Source organism: Oncorhynchus mykiss, chromosome 4 (assembly GCF_057628025.1).
Source record: "Oncorhynchus mykiss isolate SJ-2025 chromosome 4, ASM5762802v1, whole genome shotgun sequence".
NCBI classification, from domain to species: Eukaryota; Metazoa; Chordata; class Actinopteri; order Salmoniformes; family Salmonidae; genus Oncorhynchus; species Oncorhynchus mykiss.
This window is the reverse complement of record NC_143025.1, coordinates 47,253,013-47,280,474: the sequence shown is the minus strand read 5'-3', so window position 1 is coordinate 47,280,474 and position 27,462 is coordinate 47,253,013. Positions and strand designations below refer to the sequence as shown.

Below are 27,462 nucleotides of genomic sequence, written 5' to 3'. Positions count from 1 at the left end.
CTAGTGGTTAGAGCGTTGGCCAAGTAACCGAAAGTTTGCTGGATCGAATCCCCGAGCTGACAAGGTAAAAATCTGTCGTTCTGCCCCCTGAACAAGGCACTGTTCCCCGGTAGACCGTCATTGTAAATAAGAATTTGTTCATAACGGACTTACCTAGTTAAAATAAAACTAAGCTTCAATGCAACTGACTGTCACACTGCCTCAGGTTGGAATACTCACCCATATTGTGTCCTGTCCTATCCAAGCTTCTCTAGTGAGTTGATCTCTGGTTTAAATCGCACATGGTGTAGAACTCTACACTGGGAAGTGTAAACCAAGGTGACAATTCTTTAGCCTGCCTCCCTCTCCAATATATTACATTTTAAAGGTGCACCTTATTAAATGCACCTTGGTATTAAGTGCACCTTGGTATTCTGCAGAGGTGAAGTATACTAGGAAACATTTCAATTTATTAGCCAGTTTAAAATAAGAGACATAGATAGACATCGAAAATAATATCAGTCTGCAGACTTTATACCCATCTCTATCAGACAGACCTACAGAGCCAACCTCTGAAGACTGTCATCAGTTTGACTGCCTACCTGACCAGTATGCATTCAGTCACCAAGCAAATAGTATATCTCACCTAGGTCAAAGCCAGAGAGAATCCCTACTGCAGTTTAAGATACTCAGCAAATAAAAAATACAAAGGGTAAAACCTGTCACTTGATATTGGAATTTTGTTTTCTGCTTTTTTTAAGCCATGCTTGTAAACTGTATAGACAAAATGTCAAGTTTTGAACTGTAGTAGAACAGCCCTGAATTAGTGCTTTTACAGACAGAAGATCACCCCAACTGTCAATGAAGGTTCTAAAAAGCTAATCAAGGTCCTGATGAACAGCTGTTATGTCTTTCCGGTTTTGACGAGAGGACATTGTTCACTCCTCTTCAAGGACCAGCCAAGACAGGATAGGTGAAAGCAATACTGCCGAAGCGTGATGGAGACATTGCTTCTTACAGTACAAAAAACAGGAATCCTGCACACAGTCTTGCTAATGTATAGATAAGACAGCCTTGGGGGCAGAAAGACTCTGCAACATTCCTTTGTTTTTACACACACACACACACAAACGTCCATGCCCATGGACAGGCCGCGAGTAATGACAATGGCACTCGGACAGTTCCTCTACCACTGCTCTCCAACAGGAAGTCTTTATGTCCGTAGGGATAGGTCTAGTATAGTTGCCCTTTCCCTTAACACCCCCCCCCCCCAAAACAAACAGAGCACAAAGCCCTCCAAACCAAAAGCATGAGCCCATGCTTTCTACCTCAGTCTCTCTCCGCTCCTCTCTGTCATGGGGTCACATTGGGTGGGTGTGCTCCAGGTATTGAGGTTGGGGATTCTCTGACTTATTTCTAGATGTACCAGCAGGTCAGGTGAGCTTTCAGATCCTCTTCCACCTCAAAATCTATGGCACCTGCAAACAACAGAACATTGCCATTTAATGTAGGAATTGTTTTGTAGCTTGAGTTTACAAAGTAATTGTCTTTGTCACTGGTTTTATTTTAATACATGCAGTAACCAGGGACTGCAGATGAAGTGAGACACTTGCTTTATTACATTTTATTTGATATAAAGATTTGAAAACGGTAACATTCCGGTCTACACTGATCTTAAAACAAAACATGTTCTAATTTCCTTCTTCCTCTTATCTCTACCATAACTGCTCCCTTGATATTACCCACCAGCGCTCTGAGCTGAGCTCATCTGGCAAAGCACTGAATAAACAGGCCAATGTTTGGATTTCCAGAATTACAAGCAACGTTCATATTGCCAGGCAGCTGTTTATAAAGAGAACTAGATGGGAAAGAGTCCAAACTGTCCAATAAAATCAGTTTATCGGCTGCCAGCTTAGGAAACTATTTACTATCTCTTACTGGGTTAAAGATGTCCAAAATACTTATCTCCATACACAGCATGAGCTGAGCAGCTCCAGATTGCAAGAAGGTCCTCCTGCATAATTGTTGTGATATTGAAAATGATGGGTAACATTAGGGGTTGTTTCTGGACAAGGCCATGGGCTCAAATGCCTAACTACTAATACTGGGACCTTTGGACTAGCATCACTTATCTGAAAGGCCCAGATAAATATAAAGATAAAGATGTAGGGATATAATAGGAGTGAGGGTGTAGTGTCTATTTTGGCATTGGGCCATGGTTCCATTCCATATTGTCAGACAGTCGAACCTTGGTAATGCCTCTCCCTCTGTAGGCGTCTGGAACCTCCGTATGCTGCAGGTCCAGTCTTCTTCCCAACATACTCATACAAGAGGACCACACAGTCATGAGAGCCTGGGACCAAAGAGAGAAGGATTTATTTAGATGGGTGCAATCTTTCAGAATAGAAACTTAAGACAATGTAACACATTGATATGCTAAATAAGTTGTCATGACTCATGCATAATATGGAGTTGTCTGCTCTAGGCCTACACCATTCACGACTATTAAAAGGTCTGTAAACATCAGTCTGATTCGCCATCAGACCTCAATTAAAGATCAGGAGTGCGGGCAGATAAGAGGAATTTCGTTTTTAGAGAAAGTTAAGCAGATTCACTCATCAGTATTTTTTGAGCGAATGTGCATGCACATAAACTAGAAAACTGAGAAGAACAACATTTTAGATGCGTGACAGCAAGAGCATTCAATTCACCCGTTCAACGCCAGAAAGCTCGTTGGCCTCGTTGGCGAACGCTAAAAAAAATATTTGGCTATACTACTTGAGTTCTAGTTAGTAGCATTTTGTCCGTTTGTTTACTAACAACGACCATTAGGAAAAAAGTAAGCTCATTTTCTATCTAAATTACAGTTCGACTGCAGAGGTAAACTAGCGCAAAAGATTATGAAAACGTTGGTTAGCTAACTAGCTTAACCACACTCTTTGGTAAACACCTGTTAAAAGGGAAAACACGTACGATTTCGCGTAGCTAAAATTACATTACCATTTAGTCGTATGGTAAACTGACGCTTTTCATTCATGTGTAGCCATGGTCTTTTGTCGTCCTTTAGCTAAAACTTATTTGATTGAGGTGAAATGGATCTCAAAGCGATTAAATCACAGCCCCCTCAAACTCAGAAGAATCAATATCCAACAAAATACTCAATCACCCGCCTAGGAAGTCTACTGTAGATCACATGGTCTGAGGACCAATGATTCTTGATTTGAGAATGGCCGCGTTCCAGACCGCCTATATTGTTGTTTGGGGTTGCGCATAATCTGTTTATCTTGTCATCAATTATCAGTTAATGTATCACATATTCATGGAGGTTCATTCAATCAAGGTAAACACTTGGCTTACTAGTATAATAATAATTTTGCACGCCCAATTTTTCAGTTTTTGATTTGTTAAAAAAGTTTGAAATATCCAATAAATGTCGTTCCACTTCATGATTGTGTCCCACTTGTTGTTGATTCTTCACAAAAAAATACAGTTTTATATCTTTATGTTTAAAGCCTGAAATGTGGCAAAAGGTCGCAAAGTTCAAGGGGGCCGAATACTTTCGCAAGGCACTGTATATATAGATGGATTTTCAGTGAACATTGCTGCTGTGAGATGCATGAGCACAGCATTACAATAATAATATTGGGAGGTCAGAAACTCATTCGGTTGGATATGAGTTATGAGGACGTTAGAAATAAGACGTCTTATTCAGGTCAGATTCTGACTTCGTAGGTCATATTGACGTCTAAAAAAGACATCTGAAAACCTTTCAAAAATCAGCCAGAATCAGAGTCATAATGACACATTTACAACCAACCTTTTTTTGTGGATTGTAAGATCCAAGAAACTATTGTTTCTCAACTTCTTTCTGCAGTGAATTTGAGATTGGGGTCAGATAATTTAATAGAGCTCCCGATTGGCACAGCGGTCTAATGCTTTGAACACACCGGCTGCATCATTGCATCAATGCTGCATAACATTTTGGATCCATTTAATGTGCCTTGGGCAACGAGTGGCAATTTTACAGCTAGACCCTTTACGTCATCCACAAGTGTGGGCGCCACCTGTGCATCAAGACCCTCAACGTCATTTACAAGTGACACCACCGCCTCCACTGGTGCAGCGAGACCCTCTAAACCTTGTGAAGACTTACAGAAAATGTTTGACCTCTGTCATTGCCAACAAAGGGTATATAACAAAGTATTGAGATAAACTTTTGTTATTGACCAAATACTTATTTTCCACCATAATTTGCAAATAAATTCATAAAAAATCCTACAACGTGATTTTCTGGATTTTTTTTCTCATTTTGCCTGTCATAGTTGAAGTGTACCTATGATGAAAATTACAGGCCTCTCTCATCTTTTTAAGTGGGAGAACTTACACAATTGGTGGCTGACTAAATACTTTTTTTGCCCCACTGTATATCATTACATTTCTTCCCCAAATGAGCCACGTTGTGGCACTAACTGGTAACTGTATGGGGAACTTGTTTGTGGCTACCTAAGTGTCAAATAAAATGAAACAAAAATGAATAAAAACACAAACAAAAGATATACAAAATATAGTAACCACACCGCAATCATCTAATTGGACTGTATTCTATATACGTCCACAGTCTTGGCTAAATGATCCTACCATGGCATTGTGTCTAATGTCATATCTAGGGCATTCCTACTTAGTGGTGTGTAGCTTAGGGCACTATCCTAAGTTGATGACTACATGATACATCAACAGCTGCAAGGCACTAGCTTCGGACAGTCTACAGGGATGACCTATGGACCTCTGGGGTGTACTGTAGCTGTAGAGTCAAAGGCTTCAGGGTAAATGTTCAACTTTATCAAGGCTGTTATTTTGCTCTGACCCTTAAGTGATCCTAGCGTAAATCCTCATTAAATGTTTTGTTGTACATGTGCATTTATGCTTACACAAGCACACACACCAAGGGAAAGAAAACCAAGTATCCTGGCAGGCTGCAACCTGTTCAGAATGAGTCTGACGTCATCAGATAATTTCCAGGTCAATGACTGGAGGTCAGTAAAAATTGGTGTTGACCTCAAGCCATATGCCAAGGGGACCTGTAGTGGTTTTACTACAAGTCAATGTGTCCTACCCCATTTTAGTCGCTATAGGTATGAAGGAGTCTATTTCATACCTATGTCATCCATGGAGGAGCTAACCTCACAAAATAAGTGCTCTATAAGCACTGAACCAGTCGTACGCGGTGTGATCATGGTTCATGACTTCTAATAACTTTCCTCCTGAATGGAGGGTTCTATGTATTAGTGCCATGTGTGTTAACCATCAGAGGAGTGTTTTGGAGATTCCCTTCCACATGTTGCAATCTTAGTGACTACTATCGCCTCTGTCGCTGTCATCAATGGCAATTAAAATTGTTAGGTCTCTAACCTTCTTACTGATTGTGGCAGGACTGACTGTTGCTGGCATTGGTAGTGGTACCCAAGGGGACCAGCTATCCTACCAATTCATTCTGAAATGTTATCTTACCGAAACACATGATTAGAGCATTTTACTAGTTACATTGTAGTTGAGACTACACATGGCAAGGAATGATCACTGTTACTATTTGTTTTTGGAGGTGGAAATTCCACTGGACTTATTTTACGACCAGTGTGGTACACCTCAGTGATATCTCAGATGTATTTTAAGGTTATCCACATCGAGGGGCTTGTCCACTCCTCTCTATTCTTGTGGGGAAGTTTACAACTAGATACAACTAGATTTGTTTCCTGCTCGGGCGGCCTCATAGTGTTGCACGTAGTCTCGACCCCCTCCCCCCACACCAGCCTCGAAGGGCACCTTATGGGTCTGGGCTAGTATTCCCCCCTTTGTGTCTCGGGAACACCCCACCAGCAGTTGGTGTAGGTGTCGGAGGCAAACAAAAATGTCGCTTGACCCTTTGTACGAGTTGTCAGCAGCCACGTTGTTATTAGATGTTATTAGGCTGTAACCTTTCAACCAAATATCCCGGTGATTGTGCTCCAAAACACTCCGTGGCTGTCGTGGCCTGCCAGTCATTACAGCGTTCGTGTGGCAACCGTTCCAGTACCTGCGAACCGACACAAGGATATCTTTGTGATATCGCACAGTGTTTCACCAATGGGAGTCATCGGGTCAGTTGCGGGACTGACACCGGTAGTGTCTTTGTAAGGGGTTTCAGTCCCCCTCAAGCGGAAAACGTATCATCGGAAGCAACAGTCCACTCTGCTTATCGATGATTTTCTTCCTGAAACAGCCTCAGTGCTTGCAGATCGACTCAGGTCGACTCATCAGGGTTTGAGTGGAATTGGCTATTACGATGTTTTTTTACCTTTTTCTACTCAACATTTGTATCAGAGTCTGTAGACAAAGCCTGTGGGCTTGTTTCTTGATCGAGCAGGCCCTGGATAGGGTCTCGAGTGAGAGTGGGAGTAATTTGATTGTTTACATCCTTGCTAAGTGTGTTAATTCTGGTGGACCTGTCCAGCAATTCGGCCATGGTCATAGTGACTTGTCTTTTTCCCCTTTCTCAATTTTTTCTCGCATTAGTACTTCACATAGTATAACTTCTAGAGAACATCTGTCTACGTTTTGATTGTCATTGAACCTTTTGTTAGCCTTGTGACTTGACACTGTGTGGGTTGGGTGCAGGAACGTAGCGATCAGGTCGATTGTAGCGGTAGTCGCTTCGCTGGCTATGCACTTTACAGGCATTTCGACAGCGGTGGGGATTGGTATCGTCGTTTCGTGGTAGAAACCGTTGTTGTGTGTCATCTCTCAATGCTCCAATACCTGATAACGCACCCTCTAACTGGAGTGAGTGCTCCTGTTCAATCTTCAAACCCAAGATCTCAGGGTTCTTAGCGTCGCGCACTTTTGATGCCTTAAAAGCTGTGCTCGCAATCTCTCTAAGTTCTGAGATTGGCAAACCAATGTGGACTGTAGGGCCCAAGTAGGTAATGAAGTTGGGATAGATGTTCAACAGAAACATGGTAATAGCTCTTACATTCCTGTTTCAGTGAGTAGGCCAAAGTAAACTGAACGAAGCCTATGATAGTAAACTTGTGGGTGTTCATTCCGAGCTTGTTTGACAGTGTTAGCCAGCGAGCTGTCGTGTTTGCGAGTTGCTATTGTAGACGAATGGACCTTGTCAAGTCTATTCGACGTTCGCTTCAACAGGTAAAGCCTATCAGGGCACATAGAGTTCGGGTAGCCATCCAAGGCATCCTCTATGTCAGCTAAGAACGTCTCAGTGTCGTTTGGCTTGGAACGGGGTCAAAGGTGCAGAAGTTTTTGATGAGTTTGTGAAGGCGTTCCGTGCCAAGTAAGAGGGTTGGCTCTTCATCCTGTGGGGAATTGTGGGCCAAAAAGGCCAAGAGGAGAAGACTAAGGGACACTTGAGAGGGGCAAATTCTGAAACCTTTTGTCGTCTTCACTCCTTTGTGTACCAGGCTCTGGTTGTGAGCTAGGTTGCTTGGTTGGGTAGTCACGCTGTAGCACGTGTCTGTTCTGGAATTCCTCCAGATGGTACCTAAGTATTCTGCTGCATAGCAGAGAATACTTGGGTGCGTAGAGCACTTATTTTAGACACGTGAGTGTCGCACTTGCTATGATCAGCCTCATAGTTGGCATTTTTTAAATTTCATTTTACCTTTATTTAACTAGGCAAGTCAGTTAAGAACTAATTCTTATTTTCAACGATGGCCTAGGAACAGTGGGTTAACTGCCTTGTTCAGGGGCAGAACAACATATTTTTACCTTGTTAGCTCAGGGATTCGATCTTGCAACCTTTTGGTTACTAGTCCAACACTAACCACCAGGTCATGGTTTGCAGGTAGAGGTCTTGAGTGCTGTATGAGAGATTCAGAGATTTCCTCCCCTTGCTTTGAAATCAATATTTCCATCTTCATCACCTGAGTTCTCATCATTCCATTGGTCAGCGACTTCAATGAGTTCCGTGGATTTTGTCATCCAACTTGGTCATTGTGTTAATTGACAGATCGTCTTTGGTCTGCAGCATTTGGACTAGAACATTATTGCTTTAAGTAACATTCATCAAAACTGCATGAATGTTATCAAGTTGCGCTCTCCTGTTTGTAGATAACTCGTCAGATTTATCTAGTTTGGCATGGACTTCATCGTCTTGAGTTTTGGCTAAATCGAGTTGTTCCTGTAGAAAACTATTTTGTTGAAGAGTTTGTGATTGTTCATCGTCATTTAATGGTTCAGTTTTCAAAACGCAGTTCCTCGATTAGCAGAATGTTTTCCTCTTCTGCTTTTGTCATTCGTTTCCTGGTTCTCTCCACATGTCCCTTTATATCAACCGTTTCTTGCTCATGCTTCTACTGTGCACTGCGGTACTGGACCGAGGCTAAACTGGAGAGAACCTTAAGGCCTGCGCCCGTTGCTTGATTTTGGAGCGCGTTTGTCGCAATTTCTGTTTTTTTCCGGATTTGTATCACTGCTGGGGTCAACGATCAATTATTTTATGGGTGAGGGTTCACTAATTAGCGGGGGACTGGAGACCACCCCCTTTGATAGCTTGGGTTTTGAGTCATTGGAAGCTGAAAAAACGATTTTAATCTATGTACAGACGTTAATGAACCATCAATACTGGATCAGTAATGTGGGAGTTGGACGTGAAGGAATTTGCAAAAGCAATTTAATTGATTAATCTCTGTATAGACAATCTGGGAATTCAACTGTAATTAACCTGAAAGTGTTGCTGTATCTAGGTTAATGTGGAAAAGTTTAAAATGTCTCATGGATTGGAACAAATCAATTTGGACCTTATCCAAATGATCAACCTGAAAAGGTTTGTTTGGCCATTTAACTTCCTTGTTAAATTGAATGAGACAATCATATCCAATCAGTTGAGAGTGGCTGGATATTATCAAGTGTAACCCGTTGTAACAGATGTAAGAACACGTTCTTCCCACTATTTTGTGTATTTTTATACTGGCATTCTTCACAACCAAGGGTCATTGATCCCAGAAAGCTAAAATCAAAACAGGATTCCACTTTAAACAATGGGGGGAAAAAATGGCTGCTCTCCCTTTGTTAGCTTAGCATCTAATGCACAGCTAGCCTTACTTGTACAGGAATCTCACTTCCAAGCACAACATGGTCCGCTATAATACGGGAACGGGTTTACTAATGACATCTCACATTCAAACCCCATCAGCTTTTCCTTCGCTAGCAATGTTTTACCGGAAAACGCGGTAACAAATAAATACACAGTGACCTACTCAAGCTACTGAAACGCGAGAGATGACAGCACTTCGATCAAGCGAATATATCTACTAAAATTTCTGTAAAATCGGCCGGCCCATATGTCCTCGCTCTATAAATGAATAATGACCCGAGTCTACTCATGAAACGCGAGAGACAGAAATAGTCCTACGTTATGGCCAACGAGTCAATTTCCCAGAATACCTAAATCGGCCACCCCTATGTCATGGCTCGTAGACATTCAGTAATTCATCTTACACGCTGACTTCGTCAGATAAACAACACCGGAGGCAACCTATAGTATTTTGCTCAAATGAACACACACACCCCCAACAACAAATTTTGCTATGGCTCTAATGGTGTATAACGTAATCTGCTACACAAATTATAGAGACTGAATACAACAGTAAGGCCTAATTCTGTTTTACATTCCTCGCACAGGGGCTCCAATATGTTGTGACATGACCTTCATCTGTTACGGTGCGTGAATGAGGACCCAAAAGCGAATTAACAAAACAGAGTATCTTTAATTACAAAACAAAACGTAGGCTCAGACGGACAGGCAGATTCCGACAGGACAGGACAAGGTTACAGGAACACGACGATGGTCTGGTTCAGGCATGAATGACACAAACAAACAAACAAGAATCCGACAAGGACAGGAGCAGAAACAGAGAGAGATATAGGGACCTAATCAGAGGGAAAAAGGGAACAGGTGGGGAACGGGGTGAATGGGTAATTAGGAGGAGACAAGGCACAGCTGGGGAAAAGAGGGGGAGAAAAGGTAACATAACAACGACCAGCAGAGGGAGACAGGGTGAAGGGAAAGGACAGAGACAAGACAACATGACAGTACATGACAGTACCCCCCCACTCACCGAGCGCCTCCTGGCGCACTCGAGGAGGAAACCTGGCGGCAACGGAGGAAATCCTCGATCAGCGCACGGTCCAGCACGTCCCGAGAGGGAACCCAACTCCTCTCCTCCGGACCGTACCCCTCCCAATCAACAAGGTACTGGTGACCACGGCCCCGAGGACGCATGTCCAAAATCCTGCGGACCCTGTAGATGGGTGCGCCCTCGACAAGGATGGGGGGGGGGGGGGGAAGACGAGCGGGGGCGCGAAGAACGGGCTTAACACAAGAGACATGGAAGACCGGGTGGACGCGACGAAGGTATCGCGGAAGAAGAAGTCGAACTGCGACAGGATTAATGACCCGAGAAATACGGAACGGACCAATGAACCGCGGGGTCAACTTGCGAGACGCCGTCTTAAGGGGAAGGTTCTGAGTGGAGAGCCAAACTCTCTGACCGCGACAATATCTAGGACTCTTAGTTCTACGCTTATTAGCAGCCCTCACAGTCTGCGTCCTATAACGGCAAAGTGCAGACCTGACCCTCTTCCAGGTGCGCTCGCAACGTTGGACAAAAGCCTGAGCGGAGGGGACGCTGGACTCGGCGAACTGAGATGAGAACAGCGGAGGCTGGTACCCGAGGCTACTCTGAAAAGGAGATAGCCCGGTTGCAGACGAAGGAAGCGAGTTGTGGGCGTATTCTGCCCAGGGGAGCTGTTCTGACCAAGACGCAGGGTTGCGAAAAGAAAGACTGCGTAAGATGCGACCAATAGTCTGATTGGCCCGTTCTGCTTGACCGTTAGACTGGGGGTGAAAGCCGGAAGAGAGACTGACGGAAGCCCCAATCAAACGGCAAAACTCCCTCCAAAATTGAGACGTGAATTGCGGACCTCTGTCCGAAACGACGTCTGACGGAAGGCCATGAATTCTGAAAACATTCTCGATGATGATTTGTGCCGTCTCTTTAGCAGAAGGAAGCTTAGCAAGGGGAATGAAATGAGCCGCCTTAGAGAACCTATCGACAACCGTAAGAATAACAGTCTTCCCCGCTGACGAAGGCAGTCCGGTGACAAAATCTAAGGCGATGTGAGACCACGGTCGAGAGGGAATGGGAAGCGGCCTGAGACGGCCGGCAGGAGGGGAGTTACCGGACTTAGTCTGCGCGCAGACCGAACAAGCAGCCACGAAACGACGCGTGTCATGCTCCCGGGTGGGCCACCAAAAACGCTGGCGAATGGAAGCAAGCGTACCCCGAACGCCAGGGTGGCCGGCTAACTTGGCAGAGTGAGCCCACTGAAGAACGGCCAGACGAGTAGGAACGGGAACGAAAAGAAGGTTCCTAGGACAAGCGCGCGGCGACGGAGTGTGAGTGAGCGCTTGCTTTACCTGCCTCTCAATTCCCCAGACAGTCAACCCGACAACACGCCCCTCAGGGAGAATCCCCTCGGGGTCAGTGGAGGCTACTGAAGAACTGAAGAGACGAGATAAAGCATCAGGCTTGGTGTTCTTAGAGCCCGGACGATAAGAAATCACGAACTCGAAACGAGCGAAAAACAGCGCCCAACGCGCCTGACGCGCATTAAGTCGTTTGGCAGAACGGATGTACTCAAGGTTCCTATGGTCAGTCCAAACGACAAAAGGAACGGTCGCCCCCTCCAACCACTGTCGCCATTCGCCTAGGGCTAACCGGATGGCGAGCAGTTCGCGGTTTCCCACATCATAGTTACGTTCCGACGGGGACAGGCGATGAGAAAAATACGCGCATGGGTGGACCTTGTCGTCAGAGAGGGAGCGCTGAGAAAGAATGGCTCCCACGCCCACCTCTGACGCGTCAACCTCGACAACGAACTGTCTAGAGACGTCAGGTGTAACAAGGATAGGAGCGGATGTAAAACGATTCTTGAGGAGATCAAAAGCTCCCTGGGCGGAAACGGACCACTTAAAGCACGTCTTGACAGAAGTAAGGGCTGTGAGAGGAGCTGCCACCTGACCGAAATTTCGGATGAAACGACGATAGAAGTTCGCGAAGCCGAGAAAGCGCTGCAGCTCGACGCGTGACTTAGGAGCGGGCCAATCAATGACAGCTTGGACCTTAGCGGGATCCATCTTAATGCCTTCAGCGGAAATAACAGAACCGAGAAATGTGACGGAGGAGGCATGAAAAGTGCACTTCTCAGCCTTCACAAAAAGACAATTCTCTAAAAGGCGCTGGAGGACACGTCGAACGTGCTGAAGATGAATCTGGAGTGACGGTGAAAAAATCAGGATATCGTCAAGGTAAACGAAAACAAAGATGTTCAGCATGTCTCTCAGGACATCATTGACTAATGCCTGAAAGACAGCTGGAGCGTTAGCGAGGCCGAAAGGAAGAACCCGGTATTCAAAGTGCCCTAACGGAGTGTTAAACGCCGTCTTCCACTCGTCCCCCTCCCTGATGCGCACGAGATGGTAAGCGTTACGAAGGTCCAACTTAGTGAAAAACCTGGCTCCCTGCAGGATCTCGAAGGCTGAAGACATAAGAGGAAGCGGATAACGATTCTTAACTGTTATGTCATTCAGCCCTCGATAATCTATGCAGGGGCGCAGAGACCCATCCTTCTTCTTGACAAAAAAAAACCCCGCTCCGGCGGGAGAGGAGGAGGGGACTATGGTACCGGCGTCAAGAGCTACAGACAAATAATCCTCGAGAGCCTTACGTTCGGGAGCCGACAGAGAGTATAGTCTACCCCGGGGGGGAGTGGTTCCCGGAAGGAGATCAATACTACAATCATACGACCGGTGTGGAGGAAGAGAGGTGGCCCTGGACCGACTGAACACCGTGCGCAGATCGTGATATTCCTCCGGCACCCCTGTCAAATCACCAGGCTCCTCCTGTGAAGAAGAAACAGAGGAAACAGGAGGGATAGCAGACATTAAACATTTCACATGACAAGAGACGTTCCAGGAGAGGATAGAATTACTAGACCAATTAATGGAAGGATTATGACAAACTAGCCAGGGATGGCCCAAAACAACAGGTGTAAAAGGTGAACGAAAAATCAAAAAAGAAATGGTTTCGCTATGATTACCAGAAACAGTGAGGGTTAAAGGTAGCGTCTCACGCTGAATCCTGGGGAGAGGACTACCATCCAGGGCGAACAAGGCCGTGGACTCCCTTAACTGTCTGAGAGGAATGTCATGTTCCCGAGCCCAGGTCTCGTCCATAAAACAGCCCTCCGCCCCAGAGTCTATTAAGGCACTGCAGGAAGCTGACGAACCGGTCCAGCGTAGATGGACCGACAAGGTAGTGCAGGATCTTGAAGGAGAGACAGGAGTAGTAGCGCTCACCAGTAGCCCTCCGCTTACTGATGAGCTCTGGCTTTTACTGGACATGAAGTGACAAAATGACCAGCAGAACCGCAATAGAGACAGAGGCGGTTGGTGATTCTCCGTTCCCTCTCCTTAGTCGAGATGCGGATACCTCCCAGCTGCATAGGCTCAGCTCCCGAGCCGGCAGAGGAAGATGGTAGTGATGCGGAGAGGGGGGCAACGGAGAACGCGAGCTCCTTTCCACGAGCTCGGTGACGAAGATCAACCCGTCGCTCAATGCGAATAGCGAGTTCAATCAAGGAATCCACGCTGGAAGGAACCTCCCGGGAGAGAATCTCATCCTTTACCTCTGCGCGGAGACCCTCCAGAAGACGAGCGAGCAAAGCCGGCTCGTTCCAGCCACTGGAGGCAGCAAGAGTGCGAAACTCAATAGAGTAGTCTGTTATGGATCGATTGCCTTGACATAGGGAAGACAGGGCCCTGGAAGCCTCCTCCCCAAAAACAGATCGATCAAAAACCCGTATCATCTCCTCCTTAAAGTCCTGATACTGGTTAGTACACTCAGCCCTTGCCTCCCAGATTGCCGTGCCCCACTCACGAGCCCGTCCAGTAAGGAGAGATATGACGTAGGCGACACGAGCAGTGCTCCTGGCGTAAGTGTTGGGCTGGAGAGAAAACACAATATCACACTGGGTGAGGAACGAGCGGCATTCAGTGGGCTCCCCAGAGTAACACGGCGGGTTATTGATTCTGGGCTCCGGAGATTCGAAAGCCCTGGAAGTGGCCGGTGGATCGAGGCGGAGATGGTGAACCTGTTCTGTGAGGTTGGAGACTTGGGTGGCCAGGGTCTCAACGGCATGTCGAGCAGCAGACAATTCCTGCTCGTGTCTGCCTAGCATCGCTCCCTGGATCTCGACGGCTGAGTGGAGAGGATCCGAAGTCGCTGGGTCCATTCTTGGTCGGATTCTTCTGTTACGGTGCGTGAATGAGGACCCAAAAGCGAATTAACAAAACAGAGTATCTTTAATTACAAAACAAAACGTAGGCTCAGACGGACAGGCAGATTCCGACAGGACAGGACAAGGTTACAGGAACACGACGATGGTCTGGTTCAGGCATGAATGACACAAACAAACAAACAAGAATCCGACAAGGACAGGAGCAGAAACAGAGAGAGATATAGGGACCTAATCAGAGGGAAAAAGGGAACAGGTGGGGAACGGGGTGAATGGGTAATTAGGAGGAGACAAGGCACAGCTGGGGAAAAGAGGGGGAGAAAAGGTAACATAACAACGACCAGCAGAGGGAGACAGGGTGAAGGGAAAGGACAGAGACAAGACAACATGACAGTACATGACATCATCAATGTTATGACTTATTTATCGAATCACTAACTGTTTAATTGTTACCAGATTAAATTAATCATGTAACAATTAACTCATTAGGAATTTGGGGCATCATGGAAGAAGTTGTTTAAGAGTTACCATCACCCAAATTTAACTCATCGATATATACATCGATAAGTCATCTATTAAATCATTACCTCATATCAGTCTCATTCTGAACGTCGCAGACTTCTTGAATCCGCAAGAACCCCAGCCTTTTCTGTTAATTCAGTACACAAATTGATTTAATTATAAACACATAATACACATACATGAGACAAAAGTCCCTAGTGGACTGACAAGATATTATGGCTTGTTACACAAGCTTGGGCCAGTCACCCGGATCGAATCCCTGATCTGACAAGGTCAATAAATCTGTCGTTCTGCCCCTGAACAAGGCAGTTAAACCACTGTTCCCCAGTAGGCCATCATTGTAAATAAGAATTAGTTCTTAACTGACTTGCTTAGTTCAATAAAGGTTCAATTAAATTTAAAAATAAACATGTAACCCGATTCTGGAAACTAGGCCTATGTCGCAAGTCACGACTTCACATGAGAGCCGTTTCAACGTAAACAATAAAAAAAAATAAAAAAGCCTTCTTGAACATGTGAACTTTCATGTACCTTTGCACATTATTAAGAGTTCTAACTGTTTGTGTGTGTGTGTGTAGAATGACACCATGATGTCTGGGCACTCAGCCAAGAACCTGATAATCAACTGACTGGTTCCTCTTAAGATAACTGGAGACAGAGTAAAGGTTATATCCTGCACACCAATGATGAAACTATTGTTCTGTTTGGAGCCTGTTTCTGGGCGAAAGATTCATGTTGTGTGTGTGTGGTTCCAAGTACGACCATCTGGACCAACAGTCAAAGGCATGCCCAACTTGGGGGAACCCTTGAGCTATTATTCAAGGAAGTATGTCTGGAGTGACTTCCTGTCATTCTGGCGTCTACTGTCCTCACTCAGTTGTGACAGACTGAGGCAACCTTTTCACCCAGTTGTCTCCCCCCACACACATACATAGGGTCACTTGACTATATAAATGCTTGACTATATAAGTTATCCAATACTCTGTGTACAGGAAGCTCTCACTTCATCTCACCGGCGTGGGTGGGACCAGCCTCATTATAATACGTTTAATAAAAGTAAATACCTTGGTTGATTTTGCCTCATTATTGGTTAAAGGTAGAATTTCCACCACAGTGGGTGGACCATTTCAGTTTGTCCGTGATGTGTATGCAGAGGAACTTAAAACTTTCCACCTCCACTGCAGTCCCTTCGATGTGGATAGGGGGGTGCACACTGCTGTTTCCTGAAGTCCACAATCATCTCCTTTGTTTTGTTGACTTGAGTGAGCGGTTGTTTTCCAGACACCACACTCCTAGAGCCCTCACCTCCTCCCTGTAGGCTGTCTCGTTGTTGTTGGTAATTAAGCCTATTACTGTTGTGTGATCTGAAACTTGATTATTGAGTTGGAGGCGTGCATGGCCACGCAGTCATGTGTGAACAGGAAGTACAGGAGGGGGCTGAGCATGCACCGTTGTGGGGCCCCAATGTTGAGGATCAGCAAAGTGGAAATGATGTTTCACCACCTGGTGGCGACCCGTCAGAAAGTCCAGGACCCAATTTAGACCCAGGGCCTCGAGGTTAATGATGAGCTTAGAGGGTTGTATGGTGTTGAATGCTGAGATATAGTCAATGAACAGCATTCTTACATAAGTATTCCTCTTGTCCAAGTGGGATAGGGCAGTGTGATGGCGATTGCGTCGTCTGTGGACCTATTGGGACGGTAAGCAAATTGAAGTGGATCTAGGGTGTCAGGTAAGGTAGAGGTGATGTGATCCTTGACTAGTCTCTCAAAGCACTTCATGATGACAGAAGTGAGTGCTACGGGGCGATAGTCTTTTCGTTCAGTTACCTTTGCATTCTTGGGTATAGGAACAATGGTGGCCATCTTGAAGCATGTGGGGACAACAAACTAGGATAGGGAGAGATTGAATATATCTGTAAAACACACCAGCCAGCCGGTCTGTGCATGCTGAGGATGTGGCTAGGGATGCAGTCTGGGCCGGCAGCCTTGCGAGGGTTAACACGCTTAAATGTCTTACTCAAGTCGGCCATGGAGGAGGAGAGCCCACAGTCCTCTGGCTTGTCCGGAAGCAAGACGGTGTCCACGACATGGCTGGTTTTCCTTTTGTAGTCTGTGATTGTCTGTAGAACCTGCCACGTACATCTCGTGTCTGAGCCGTTGAATTGCGACTCCACTTTGTCTCTATACTGACATTTTACCTGTTTGATTGCCTTGCGGAGGGAATGACTACTCCGTTTGTTTTCTGCCATATTCCCAGTAACCTTGACCTAGTTAAATGTGGTGGCTCGCACTTTCAGTTTTGCACGAATGCTGCCATCTATCCACGGTTTCTGGTTAGGGAAGGTTAATAGTCACAGTGGGTACAACATCTCCGATACACTTCTTGATGAAATCAGTAACCGTCTCAGTGTATATGTCAATATTATTCTCGGAAACTACCCGTAACATATCCCAGTCCGAGTGATCAAAACTATCTTGAAGAGTAGATTCCGATTGGTCAGACCAGTGTTGAATAGTCCTTAGCACAGGTACTTTGTGTTGGAGTTTCTGCCTATAGGAAGGGAGGATCAAAATGGAATCGTGGTCAGATTTGCCGAAAGGAGGGCGGGGGAGGGCCTTGTAAGCATCCTGGAAGTTGGAGTAGCAATAGTAGTGTTTTTTCTGCACGAGTACTATAGTCAATATGCTGATAGTATTTTGGTAGCCTTTTCCTCAAGTTTGCTTTGTTAAAATCCCCAGCTACAATAAATGCAGCCTCAGGATATATGGTTTCCAGTTTGCACAAAGTCCAGTGAAGTTCCTTGAGGGCCGTCGTGGTATACGCTTGAGGGGGGATATACACGGCTGTGACTATAACCGAAGATATTATCTCCAAGAGAATTACGGTCGGCATTTGATTGTGAGGTATTCTAGGTTGGGTGAACAAAATGACTTGAGTTCCTGTATGTTATTACAATTACATCAAGTGTCATTAAATCTTGAAAACATACACCCCTGCCCTTCTTCCTGGAAAGATCTTTATTCCTGTTGGTGCGATAAACTGAGAATCCAGATGACTGAACATTAGCGAGTAATATCCTCGGAAGCGGTGGGTGGTGTGCCCACTTCCTAAGCCATTATATGGACTTGGTCTTTTACCAAATAGGGCTGTCTTCTGTATACCACCGCTACCTTGTCACAACACAACATTATCTGAAACGCATTAAGGAAGGAAGGAAATTCCATAAATAAACTTAAGGCACACCTGTTAATTGAAATGCCCATGAATGAGTAGGTGTGTCCAAACTTTTGACTGGGACTAAGTATTCAGACCTTTTGCTATGAGACAAAAAATTGAGCTCAGGTGCATCCAGTTACTTCCATTGATTCATCCTTGAGATGTTTCTACAACTCGGAGTCCACTTGTGGTAAATTCAATTTATTGGACATGATTTGGAAAAGCACACTCACAGGCCTATATAAAAAGGTCCCACAGTTGACAGTGTAGGTCAGAGCAAAAACCAAGCCATGAGGTTGAAGGAACTGTCCGTAAAGCTCAGAGACAGGATTGTGTCGAGGCACAAAACAATTCTGCAGCATTGACGTTTCAAGATCACAGTGGCCTCCATCATTCTAAAATGGAAGAAGTTTGGAACCCCCAAGACTCTTCCGAGAGCTGGCCGCCCAACCAAACCGAGCAATCGGGGGAGAAGGGCCTTGGTCAGGGAGGTTACCAACAACCCGATAGTCACTCTGACAGAGCTTCTCTGTGGAGATGGTAGAACCTTCCAGAAGGACAACCATATTTGCAGCACTCCACCAATCAGGCCTTTATGGTAGACTGGCCAGACGGAAGCCACTCCTCAGTAAGACACATGACAGACCGCTTGGAGCTTGGAGACTCGCAGACCATAAGAAACAAGATTCTCTGGTCTGATGAAGCCAAGATTGAACTCTTTGGCCTGAACGCCAAGCATCACGTCTGGAGGAAACCTGGAACCAAACATGGTGGTGGCAGCATCATGCTGTGGGGATGTCCTTCAGCGGCAGGGACTGGGAGACTAGTCAGGATGAACGGAGCAAAGTAGAGAGAGAGAGATCCTTGATGAAAACCTGCTCCAGAGCTCTCAGGACCTCCGACTAAGTACACGCCAAGACAACGCAGGAGTGGATTCGGGATAAGTTTCTGAATGTCCTTGAGTAGCCCAGCAAGAGCCCAGACTTGAACCAGATCAAACATCTCTGGAGAGACAGGAAAATAGCTGTGCAGCGATGCTCCCTATCTAACTTGACAGAGCTTGATGATCTGCAGAGAAGAATGGGAGAAACTCCCCAAATACAACTGGGCCAAGCTTGAAGCGTATCCCCAAGAAGATTCGAGGCTGTAAATTGTTGCCATAAATCAAATCAAATGTATTCATATAGCCCTTCTTACATCAGCTGATATCTCAAAGTGCTGTACAGAAACCCAGCCTAAAACCCCAAACAGCAAGCAATGCAGGTGTAGAAGCACGGTGGCTAGGAAAAACTCCCTAGAAAGGGAGGTGCTTCAACAAAGTAAAGGGTCTGAATACTTATGTAAATGTTATACTTCAGGTCATTATGGGGTATTGTGTGTAGATTGATGAGAAAAACAATTCAATCAATTTTAGAATAAGGCTGTAATGTAACAAAATGTGGAAAAAGTCAAGGGGTCTGAATAATTTCTGAATGCACTGTGTATAAATTGACTGGATTTAAATGTCAAAACCTCTTTTGCATGGAAGCATTGGCTTCATCCGTACAGAAAGTGTGTCGACTTTCCAACCTGTATCACATAGTTTGCGGTTGCTAGCTGTTGGGTGGGGGAACATGTCATTGAAGAGGAGTGGGACAACATTCCACAATCAACTCTATGCAAAGGAGATATGTCGCGCTGCATGAGGCAGATGGTGGTCACAGCCGATACGGACTGGTTTTCTGATCCATCCCCATACTTTAAGGTATCTGTGACAGATGCATATCTGTATTCCCAGTCATGTGAAATCTGTAGATGATTCGGACCTAATTTATTTATTTAAATTGACTGATTTCCTTATATGAACTGTAAATCTTTGAAATTATTGCGTTTATATTTTTGTTCAGTATACATGCAAACCCACTGCTAAATTCATAACATACCCATTGAAACGGCAATAAAATTTAGTTGGCTGTAAACTGAAGCCGTAGTGCTAATACGGAGGCAGATAATTAAACTAAACTAAACCATGGCAAATCAAAAAACAATATACATGTGATGCAATTGTCAGAATTTTCTATATTGGTGTATCAAATCCAGTTTTCCTGCATAGACTATGGAGTAGACAATCACTGAACGAAATTAAGTTCTATATTTCATAGGACTTCATCGTTATTAGAACTTATGGGTTGAAGTTTTTTTTGTGCAGATGATCAGATATTCAGGTAGGGCCTGGTGACCATTGAAAATGACACGTGTTTACGCCCCCTTCCACGCTGTCATACAGGGTTAGGGGGTCTCCACCGGGGGTCTCCGGTGGCACAATAAGACCTGGTGTGCCAATAGTAGACTTCCCTGTCAGCACCTGTGCTGCAAAAAAGTACAGGTACTCTTCATCAGCCAAGCCCCTCCACAGCTTCTCTGTCCCATGCACGCTGCTACTGAAGTAGATCCCCTCTCCATGATTTTGCTCTGTGGATGAGAGTAACACATTACAAAATGTAAGAGAAAAAACACACAATTGAAACAAAAACATTGTGTGATAAGGTTGAATTATGTTTTAGCTGCAAAGTAGCTACAGGCATTTGCCTCAAAAAGCCTTGTGATTAGAAAATGTAATTCAATTTCTAGACTATAGGTGGCTTCTCTTACCGTCAGGTGGTGCAAACTCCCTCTGGAAGCCCACTCGGCTGACCAGGTCACAGTATTGCGCTGGCAGGCGCTGGTACATTCGTTGTGAAGAGGCAGACTGCAACTGTCTCTTCTTTAGCTCAAAGAGATGCTTCAGAGTGCTATTCTCCACCTTCTCAACCTGTAACATAAGATTCAGCCATATTTGATCAGTGCGGTAAATATCACAGATTGCACCTTTAATGTTAAATTAATGTTAAATCTGTAGTTTATTTTGTTAACACAGACCCTGACAATTTCAAGGCCGGAAAAATCGTCTGAGCTGTTGTTCTCTACAGGCGTCCTTGAGAAATTGTTGGACGATTTCAGGCCCATGTCACTCTCCTCTTTTTTTGCAAAATCCTCTTGGACTTTGCAGAAAATGGCTTCCAACTCTAACACAGAAGCTCTGACACCTCTAGAAGACCCCTGGATGATCACACCAGCACGACCATCTTTAAAGAACTCCTTAATGGAAACATTCCACTTGGTTTGAAGGGAAAGCAGCTTGTCAAATTCCCTCTGACCAAAGTGCTGTATGAAACCGTTGAGAATGGTGAAGTTCTCAGAGGGCATCATGAAAGCATAAGTGAGCCAACATTTGGCCTCCCTCAATATGTCATTGTGGGCACTGCTGAGCTTGATATACGGTGATGCACCTCCTCTTGGATATCGGCGTTCATTTGTAGCTCTGGACTCATAATGATCAGTTGTGTGCCCAAATCCTTGCAGATTCAAAGACATGAAAGCATACGTTAGCTCAAAAGTTGAAAGAAATACAGTGGCGTGAAAAAGTATGTGAACCCTTTGGAATTACCTGGATTTCTGCACAAGTCACAACAATAGACAAACAGTGTGCTTAAAACAAATAACACACACACACACACACACACACATTGTATTTTTCTTGTCTAAATTGAAAACATAATTTAAGATTCAGTGTAGGTTGGGAAAAGTATGTGACCCCTAGGCTTCTCCAAAAGCTAATTGGAGTCAGGAGTCAGCTAACCTGGAGTCCAATCAATGAGACTAGATTGGAGATGTTGGTTAGAGCTTCCTTGCCCTATATAAAAATAATTTTAAAAAATATATTTTTTGGAGTTTGCTATTCACAAGAAGCATTGCCTGATGTGAACCATGCCTCAAACAAAAATACCTAAGATTAAGAGTTGTTGACTTGCATAAAGCTGGAAAGGGTTCATCAGTCCACGGTAAGACATTGTCTATAAATGGAGAAAGTTCAGCACTATTGCTACTCTCCCTAGGAGTGGCCGTCCTGCAAAGGTGACTGCAAGAGCACAGCGCAGAATGCTCAATGAGGTTAAGAAGAATCCTAGAGTGTCAGCTAAAGACCTATATACATTTCTGTAACATGCCAACATCGCTGTTGACGAGTCTACAATATGTAAAACACTAAACAAGAATGGGAGGACACCACGGAAGAAGTCACTGCTTTCCCCAACAACAACAAAAAAAACATTTCTGCACGTCTGAATTTTGCAAAAGTTCACCTGGATGTTCCAGCGCTACTGGCAAAATATTCTGTGGACGGATGAAACTACAGTTGAGTTGTTTGGAAGGAACACACAACACTATGTGTGGCGAAAAAAAAGGCACAATATATCAACATCAAAACCTCATCCCAACTATAAAGTATGGTGGAGGGAGCATCAAGGTTTGGGGCTGCTTTGCTGCCCCAGGGCCTGGACAGCTTGCTATCATTGCCGGAAAAATGAAGTTTATCAAGAGATTTTGCAGGAGAATTAATTGAAACGCAACAGAAGTTGGGTGATGCAACAGGACAACGACCCAAAACACAGAAGTAAATCAACAACAGAATGGCTTCAACAGAAGAAAATATGCCTTCTGGAGTGGCCCAGTCAATCCTGACCTCAACCTGCTTGACATTATGTGGCATGACCTTGAGAACGGTTCACACCAGACATTCAAAGAATATTGCTAAACTGAAACAGTTTTGTAAAGAGGAATGGTCCAAAATTCCACCTGACCGTTGTGCAGGTCTGATCCGCAACTACAGAAAACATTTGTTTGAGGTTATTGCTGCCAAAGAAGGGTCAACCAGTTATTAAATCCAAGGGCTCACATACTTTTTCAACCGTGCACTGTGAAGGATTACACAGTGTGTTCAATAAAGACATGAAAAGGTATAATTGTTTGTTATTAGTTTAAGCACATTGTGTGTCTATTGTTGTGAACCTAGATGAAGAGCAGATCACATTTTATGACCAGTTTATGCAGAAATCCAGGTATTTCCAAAGGGTTCACATACAACAAGAAAAAGTATGTGTTCTGTTGATAAACACATTATATTAACATACCCCTTAGTCTACTTTTGATCGGGATCTCGCCTTGAGAGGCAGCACTGTTGGAGGGGCTAGAATATTGTGTTGCGCCTTGAAGAGATTTCAGTTGATTTTCAAAAGCCTGTGGAAAAGAGCAGAAATATGTGAGAAACTGGCGAGTTATCGGTTGAGTCTGCTGCAACGGCTGGATAAATCAAATCAAATCAAATTTTATTTGTCACATACACATGGTTAGCAGATGTTAGTGCGAGTGTAGCGAAATGCTTGTGCTTCTAGTTCCGACAATGCAGTAATAACAAGTAATCTAACTAACAATTCCAAAACTACTGTCTTGTACACAGTGTAAGGGGATAAAGAATATGTACATAAGGATATATGAATGAGTGATGGTACAGAGCAGCATAGGCAAGATACAGTAGATGGTATCGAGTACAGTATGTACAAATGAGATGAGTATGTAAACAAAGTGGCATAGTATAGTATAAAGTGGCTAGTGATACATGTATTACATAAGGATACCGTCGATGATATAGAGTACAGTATATACGTATGCATATGAGATGAATAATGTAGGGTAAGTAACATTTATATAAGGTAGCATTGTTTAAAGTGGCTAGTGATATATTTACGTCATTTCCCATCAATTCCCATTATTAAAGTGGCTGGAGTTGAGTCAGTGTCAGTGTTAGTGGTGGCTGTTTAACAGTCTGATGGCCTTGAGATAGAAGCTGTTTTTCAGTCTCTCGGTCCCAGCTTTGATGCACCTGTACTGACCTCGCCTTCTGGATGATAGCGGGGTGAACAGGCAGGCCGTTCTCCCTCTGCTCTCATTTCCCCAGACACAAACATTCACAGGTGTTTCACTCAGTCACTGTCTCAGGGCACAAGTAACCCCTTCTCCAAACAACATGTATGAATCCGTGACTAGTCATTGTTGTTCCATCTAGTTATTTATTCCCTGTCAACTTTGCTGAGGCCATATGGTTGTTTGTCTGTCTACATGGCGATGTTTAGTAGGCTTACTTTGTCTGTCTGTATAATTATTCCATTGCTGACGACAGCTGTCGTTATGTCGTAATCCAAGCCCATGCTTGGAAAATAAAATGAGAACTGTAGATTAATTTGATTGTACAAATGTGGCGTAAGTGTCGGGAGAGAAAAGCTTTGCTCCTCTTGAAAGGGCAACAATCTGGGGCAAGCGAATTAGCCTACCATCATCTAAATCTGTGTCTGTAATAAATGCAGTTGTAGCCAGCCATGCATTAGGCTATTTAATTGCCTATTCCGTTGATGATTTACTTACTTAGTCCTATTAAATTATGTGCATTTTCACCTGTCAGGGTTGTTTAACAATGTGGGTGAATGAGTGAAGGAACATAACGATACACTTTGAGATGCACTCAGTAATAGCTCAGTAATGCACACTTGAGGTATAGGCTTTAAAGCACACCTCCAGGTTTTCCGATCACAAGTAAATGTGATTACGAGTATCAGGTGTGATATATAACAGATACAATTACGAGTATGACGATATCGGCCCACCCCTACTGGTAACTCTGCTACAGTTGAAGCCAGAAATTGACATCCACTTAGGTTGGAGTCATTAAAACTCTTTTTTTTTTTGTGCCCCTGGGTTTCAATAACATCACCATATTTGTGGTTGTTTTTTAAGTAATTCCACATCTCTTTCTGGATGCCTTGGTCAGCAGCTTTCAGGATTGCTTTGGATATTACCCCAGTTGACAAATTTAGGTCATTAGAAGTTGTGTTCACAATGCTGAGTGTCCGTCAATAAAAGATTAGCAAGAAAGAAAATCATGTCATCAATTTTGTTTCAGATATTTAGAGATGCCAAAAATGTACCAATTCCACAATCAATATCATTTACCACATTATGCTATGTATCATTCCTATGCTCTATTTTCTATTATTTGACCTGCTCTCTCTCGATGTATCCTTTTTTGATGGTCAGACTGACACTCCCAAGCTGAACCGTGGGTGTTGAAAAGGGTTTGGTGGAGCCTTTCCCGTGGCTCCTTGCAGCTTGACTGTATGAAGCCTTAGGTGGCTGCCCCTGAGCATCCACTGGTTGACTATGTGAATCCGAGGACCCCAGTATTTGACGGCACGCTCTCTCCATCTCCCTGACCGATGGCTCATCATGATTAACTAGACAAACCTCTAGTGGAGCACCAGAATAATTTGAATCATGGTACTCTTTCAGGGTTTTAACAATGACGTCTGCACAGAGTGGCAAGGGATAGTTTAAGAGGCCAGAACTTATGGCAGGAATGGCAACGGACTGCAGATTATCTTGCTTGACCACTTTCAGAATGCTTAAAACAGCCCTTTGGAGTTGTGGTGTGACTTTATAAACTTCAGATTTTCTGTTGTTGTATGGAAGGTTTGGACCCACAGCATGAATGATCTTCCTGCATGGAAGGTATCCGGGTGGGGCGATGACAGCATCTCCTATTGACAACTTTCCTTTTCTGAAAATGTACTGGTCACTTTCTTGCTGGATAGCTGGGCCACCAGCATCGCTAAGCGCTTTTGCGAGACCTCCACAATGCTTTAGCCTGTTGTTGGATAGATGTATAGAAAACCTTTCCTCGGGGAAGACAGAGGGCTTCCTCGACTGCCCTGCACAGGTGGCATCTACACCATGGAGCACAGTAGTGCATCCAAACTTGCTTTGCAGGACGTTAGTCAGAGCTGATCCACATTGGCCTAAGATGCTAACCATCTCTTCCTCTAGAGGGATATTCAATGACTTGGCCTTGGCTCACACAGCATAGGGAATCCAATGTTAACCTGTAAAGAACAAACATTTGAGTAAGATAATTTTAGCATATTACATTCAGAGATGAAAACCCACTGAGCACACACTGGTTGAATGAACGTCGTTTCCACAGAAGCAACATGTAATAGACGTTGAAATTACCTCTGTGCATAGTGCCCTTACAAAAAAAGATTGTAGTTTTGCAGTAAAAGTGCAGTATCTGCAGTCAACTGTGGTATTTTGGATGCAATAATTGCAGAATAACTGCAGTTACACTGCACTATAACTGCAGTTACAATGCAAAATTACTGCAGTAAAAAGTTTTTATTTTGGAGTTTTATATTTCTTTCCTAAGGGTGTGTACATTTGTTTTTGTATCATTAAGGAGGAGGCTATAATCAAAACTGAAAGTAAACTGACCACGTTAAATAATAATATATATGTATATATATTTAACGTGATCAGTCATGTCAGTTTACATTCAGTTTTGAGATATATATATATATAGATATTTATTTATTTAGTAACGACCCTGGGTTTACAAGCGCGGATATCGACTGCCGCTTGAGCATGCTTTTGGGGCACAGTCGAGCGCGTTCCTATAAGACGTAGAGTCGCAAGCTAGAGCAGGGACGCTCTCTTTGAAAGGAGGGAGTAGTGTAACAGTCGGAGAAGTGTAATAGTCGATGGCGCGCTGGACTTCGGGCTAGAAGGTCGAGGATTCGAGGCCTGCTCCCTGCCTGTTTCATTACACACACACAAACAAACATTTTTTCAATTTTGAATTGGTTATTGAATTTGAGTCTGTGGGAAATAAAGTTGTGGCAACGTATGTATTTGTATCCATTAGCTACTGACTGTTCCAGCTGTACAACAGTGACAGTTTACTTTATTAGGGAAAGTGTGCACTCAGGAATTGTATTCGCAGCTGTCTCCAAACTGGCAGCCGGGGGGCTAAAGCTAATCGGGGACGATATCTGTTTTGTAAATTGCCCAGCTAAGTCAGTCTAAAAGAAAGCAACAAATAGGCTAGTCAACCATAAATGCATCCAAAACACACATGTCCACTAGCAGGCTAGCCCACTAACACAACGTCAGTTGACTTGGGCTAACTTTCAAACTAACTAAATCGAAGTCAGTTTCCAAATGACACGATCACGCCAGAACACTAACTGTTAGTTTGTCACAATACTTTAACAAAATCAATCGAACCAACAACTAGAGTTGTAAGGAAATTGTGACAGTATTATAGCCTACTCACCTCACAGCAACGAATGTTTTATGGAATTAACAACGGACTAAAAGTCCATTTATACTTGATCAGAAAAATGTGTCCAGAGGCGCTGTATGGATGTTGTGATACAATTTCCCCACATCGCCCTGCGCCTGTCAAATGTTGTAACAATAAAGGAAAGCTATGTAAAGCTTCGCATTGACATGATTGGTTGACAGTAGGTGAGGGCGGGAGGTCCTGTTGACAACTTCCTACACAACAGCTCTGCGATGCTCCGCAAGAAGTACGAATGCCCTGACTTCTACAGAGGACATATTGTTTTGATGTTAAATGACGAGTCATTGATGCGACTAACCAATCTTGTTCAGCACATTGTAATATACCTATGTATATCAAGCACACCA

The 27,462-nt window shown here is 44.1% G+C and overlaps 1 protein-coding gene across 3 annotated transcripts; it reads right to left on the bottom strand.

Annotated features, from left to right (window-relative positions):
- Positions 1-432: 432 nt before the first annotated feature.
- Positions 433-27,383, bottom strand: LOC110521919 (protein mono-ADP-ribosyltransferase PARP9). 3 transcript variants are annotated; one of them, XM_090232200.1, is made up of 8 exons: positions 27,086-27,383; positions 24,979-25,856; positions 23,058-23,163; positions 20,968-21,443; positions 20,701-20,860; positions 20,414-20,520; positions 2,228-2,332; positions 433-1,457 (listed from the first exon to the last, which is right to left on the bottom strand). In XM_090232200.1, exons 2-8 carry the CDS (start codon positions 25,786-25,788, stop codon positions 1,449-1,451), a joined length of 1,773 nt encoding a protein of 590 aa, XP_090088326.1. In that variant the 5' UTR covers positions 25,789-25,856; positions 27,086-27,383; the 3' UTR covers positions 433-1,448. The 3 variants fall into 3 exon arrangements, with proteins under 3 accessions (XP_090088326.1, XP_090088327.1, XP_090088328.1); XM_090232201.1 differs by having other exon boundaries at positions 25,786-25,856; positions 27,086-27,219; XM_090232202.1 differs by lacking the exon at positions 24,979-25,856 and having other exon boundaries at positions 27,086-27,240.
- Between the last annotated feature and the right edge of the window lie 79 nt (positions 27,384-27,462).

Bases quoted from the DNA above. Each gene is read 5' to 3' on its own strand.
- LOC110521919 (XM_090232200.1), bottom strand. From the start codon at position 25,788: ATGGTTAGCATCTTAGGCCAATGTGGATCAGCTCTGACTAACGTCCTG. The intron at 21,444-23,057 runs GTATGTTAATAT...TGAATCTGCAAG, and splicing joins GATCAAAAGTAGACTAAGGG to GATTTGGGCACACAACTGAT. The intron at 2,333-20,413 runs GTGCTGACAGGG...CTTTGGTCCCAG, and splicing joins TGTACTTTTTTGCAGCACAG to GCTCTCATGACTGTGTGGTC.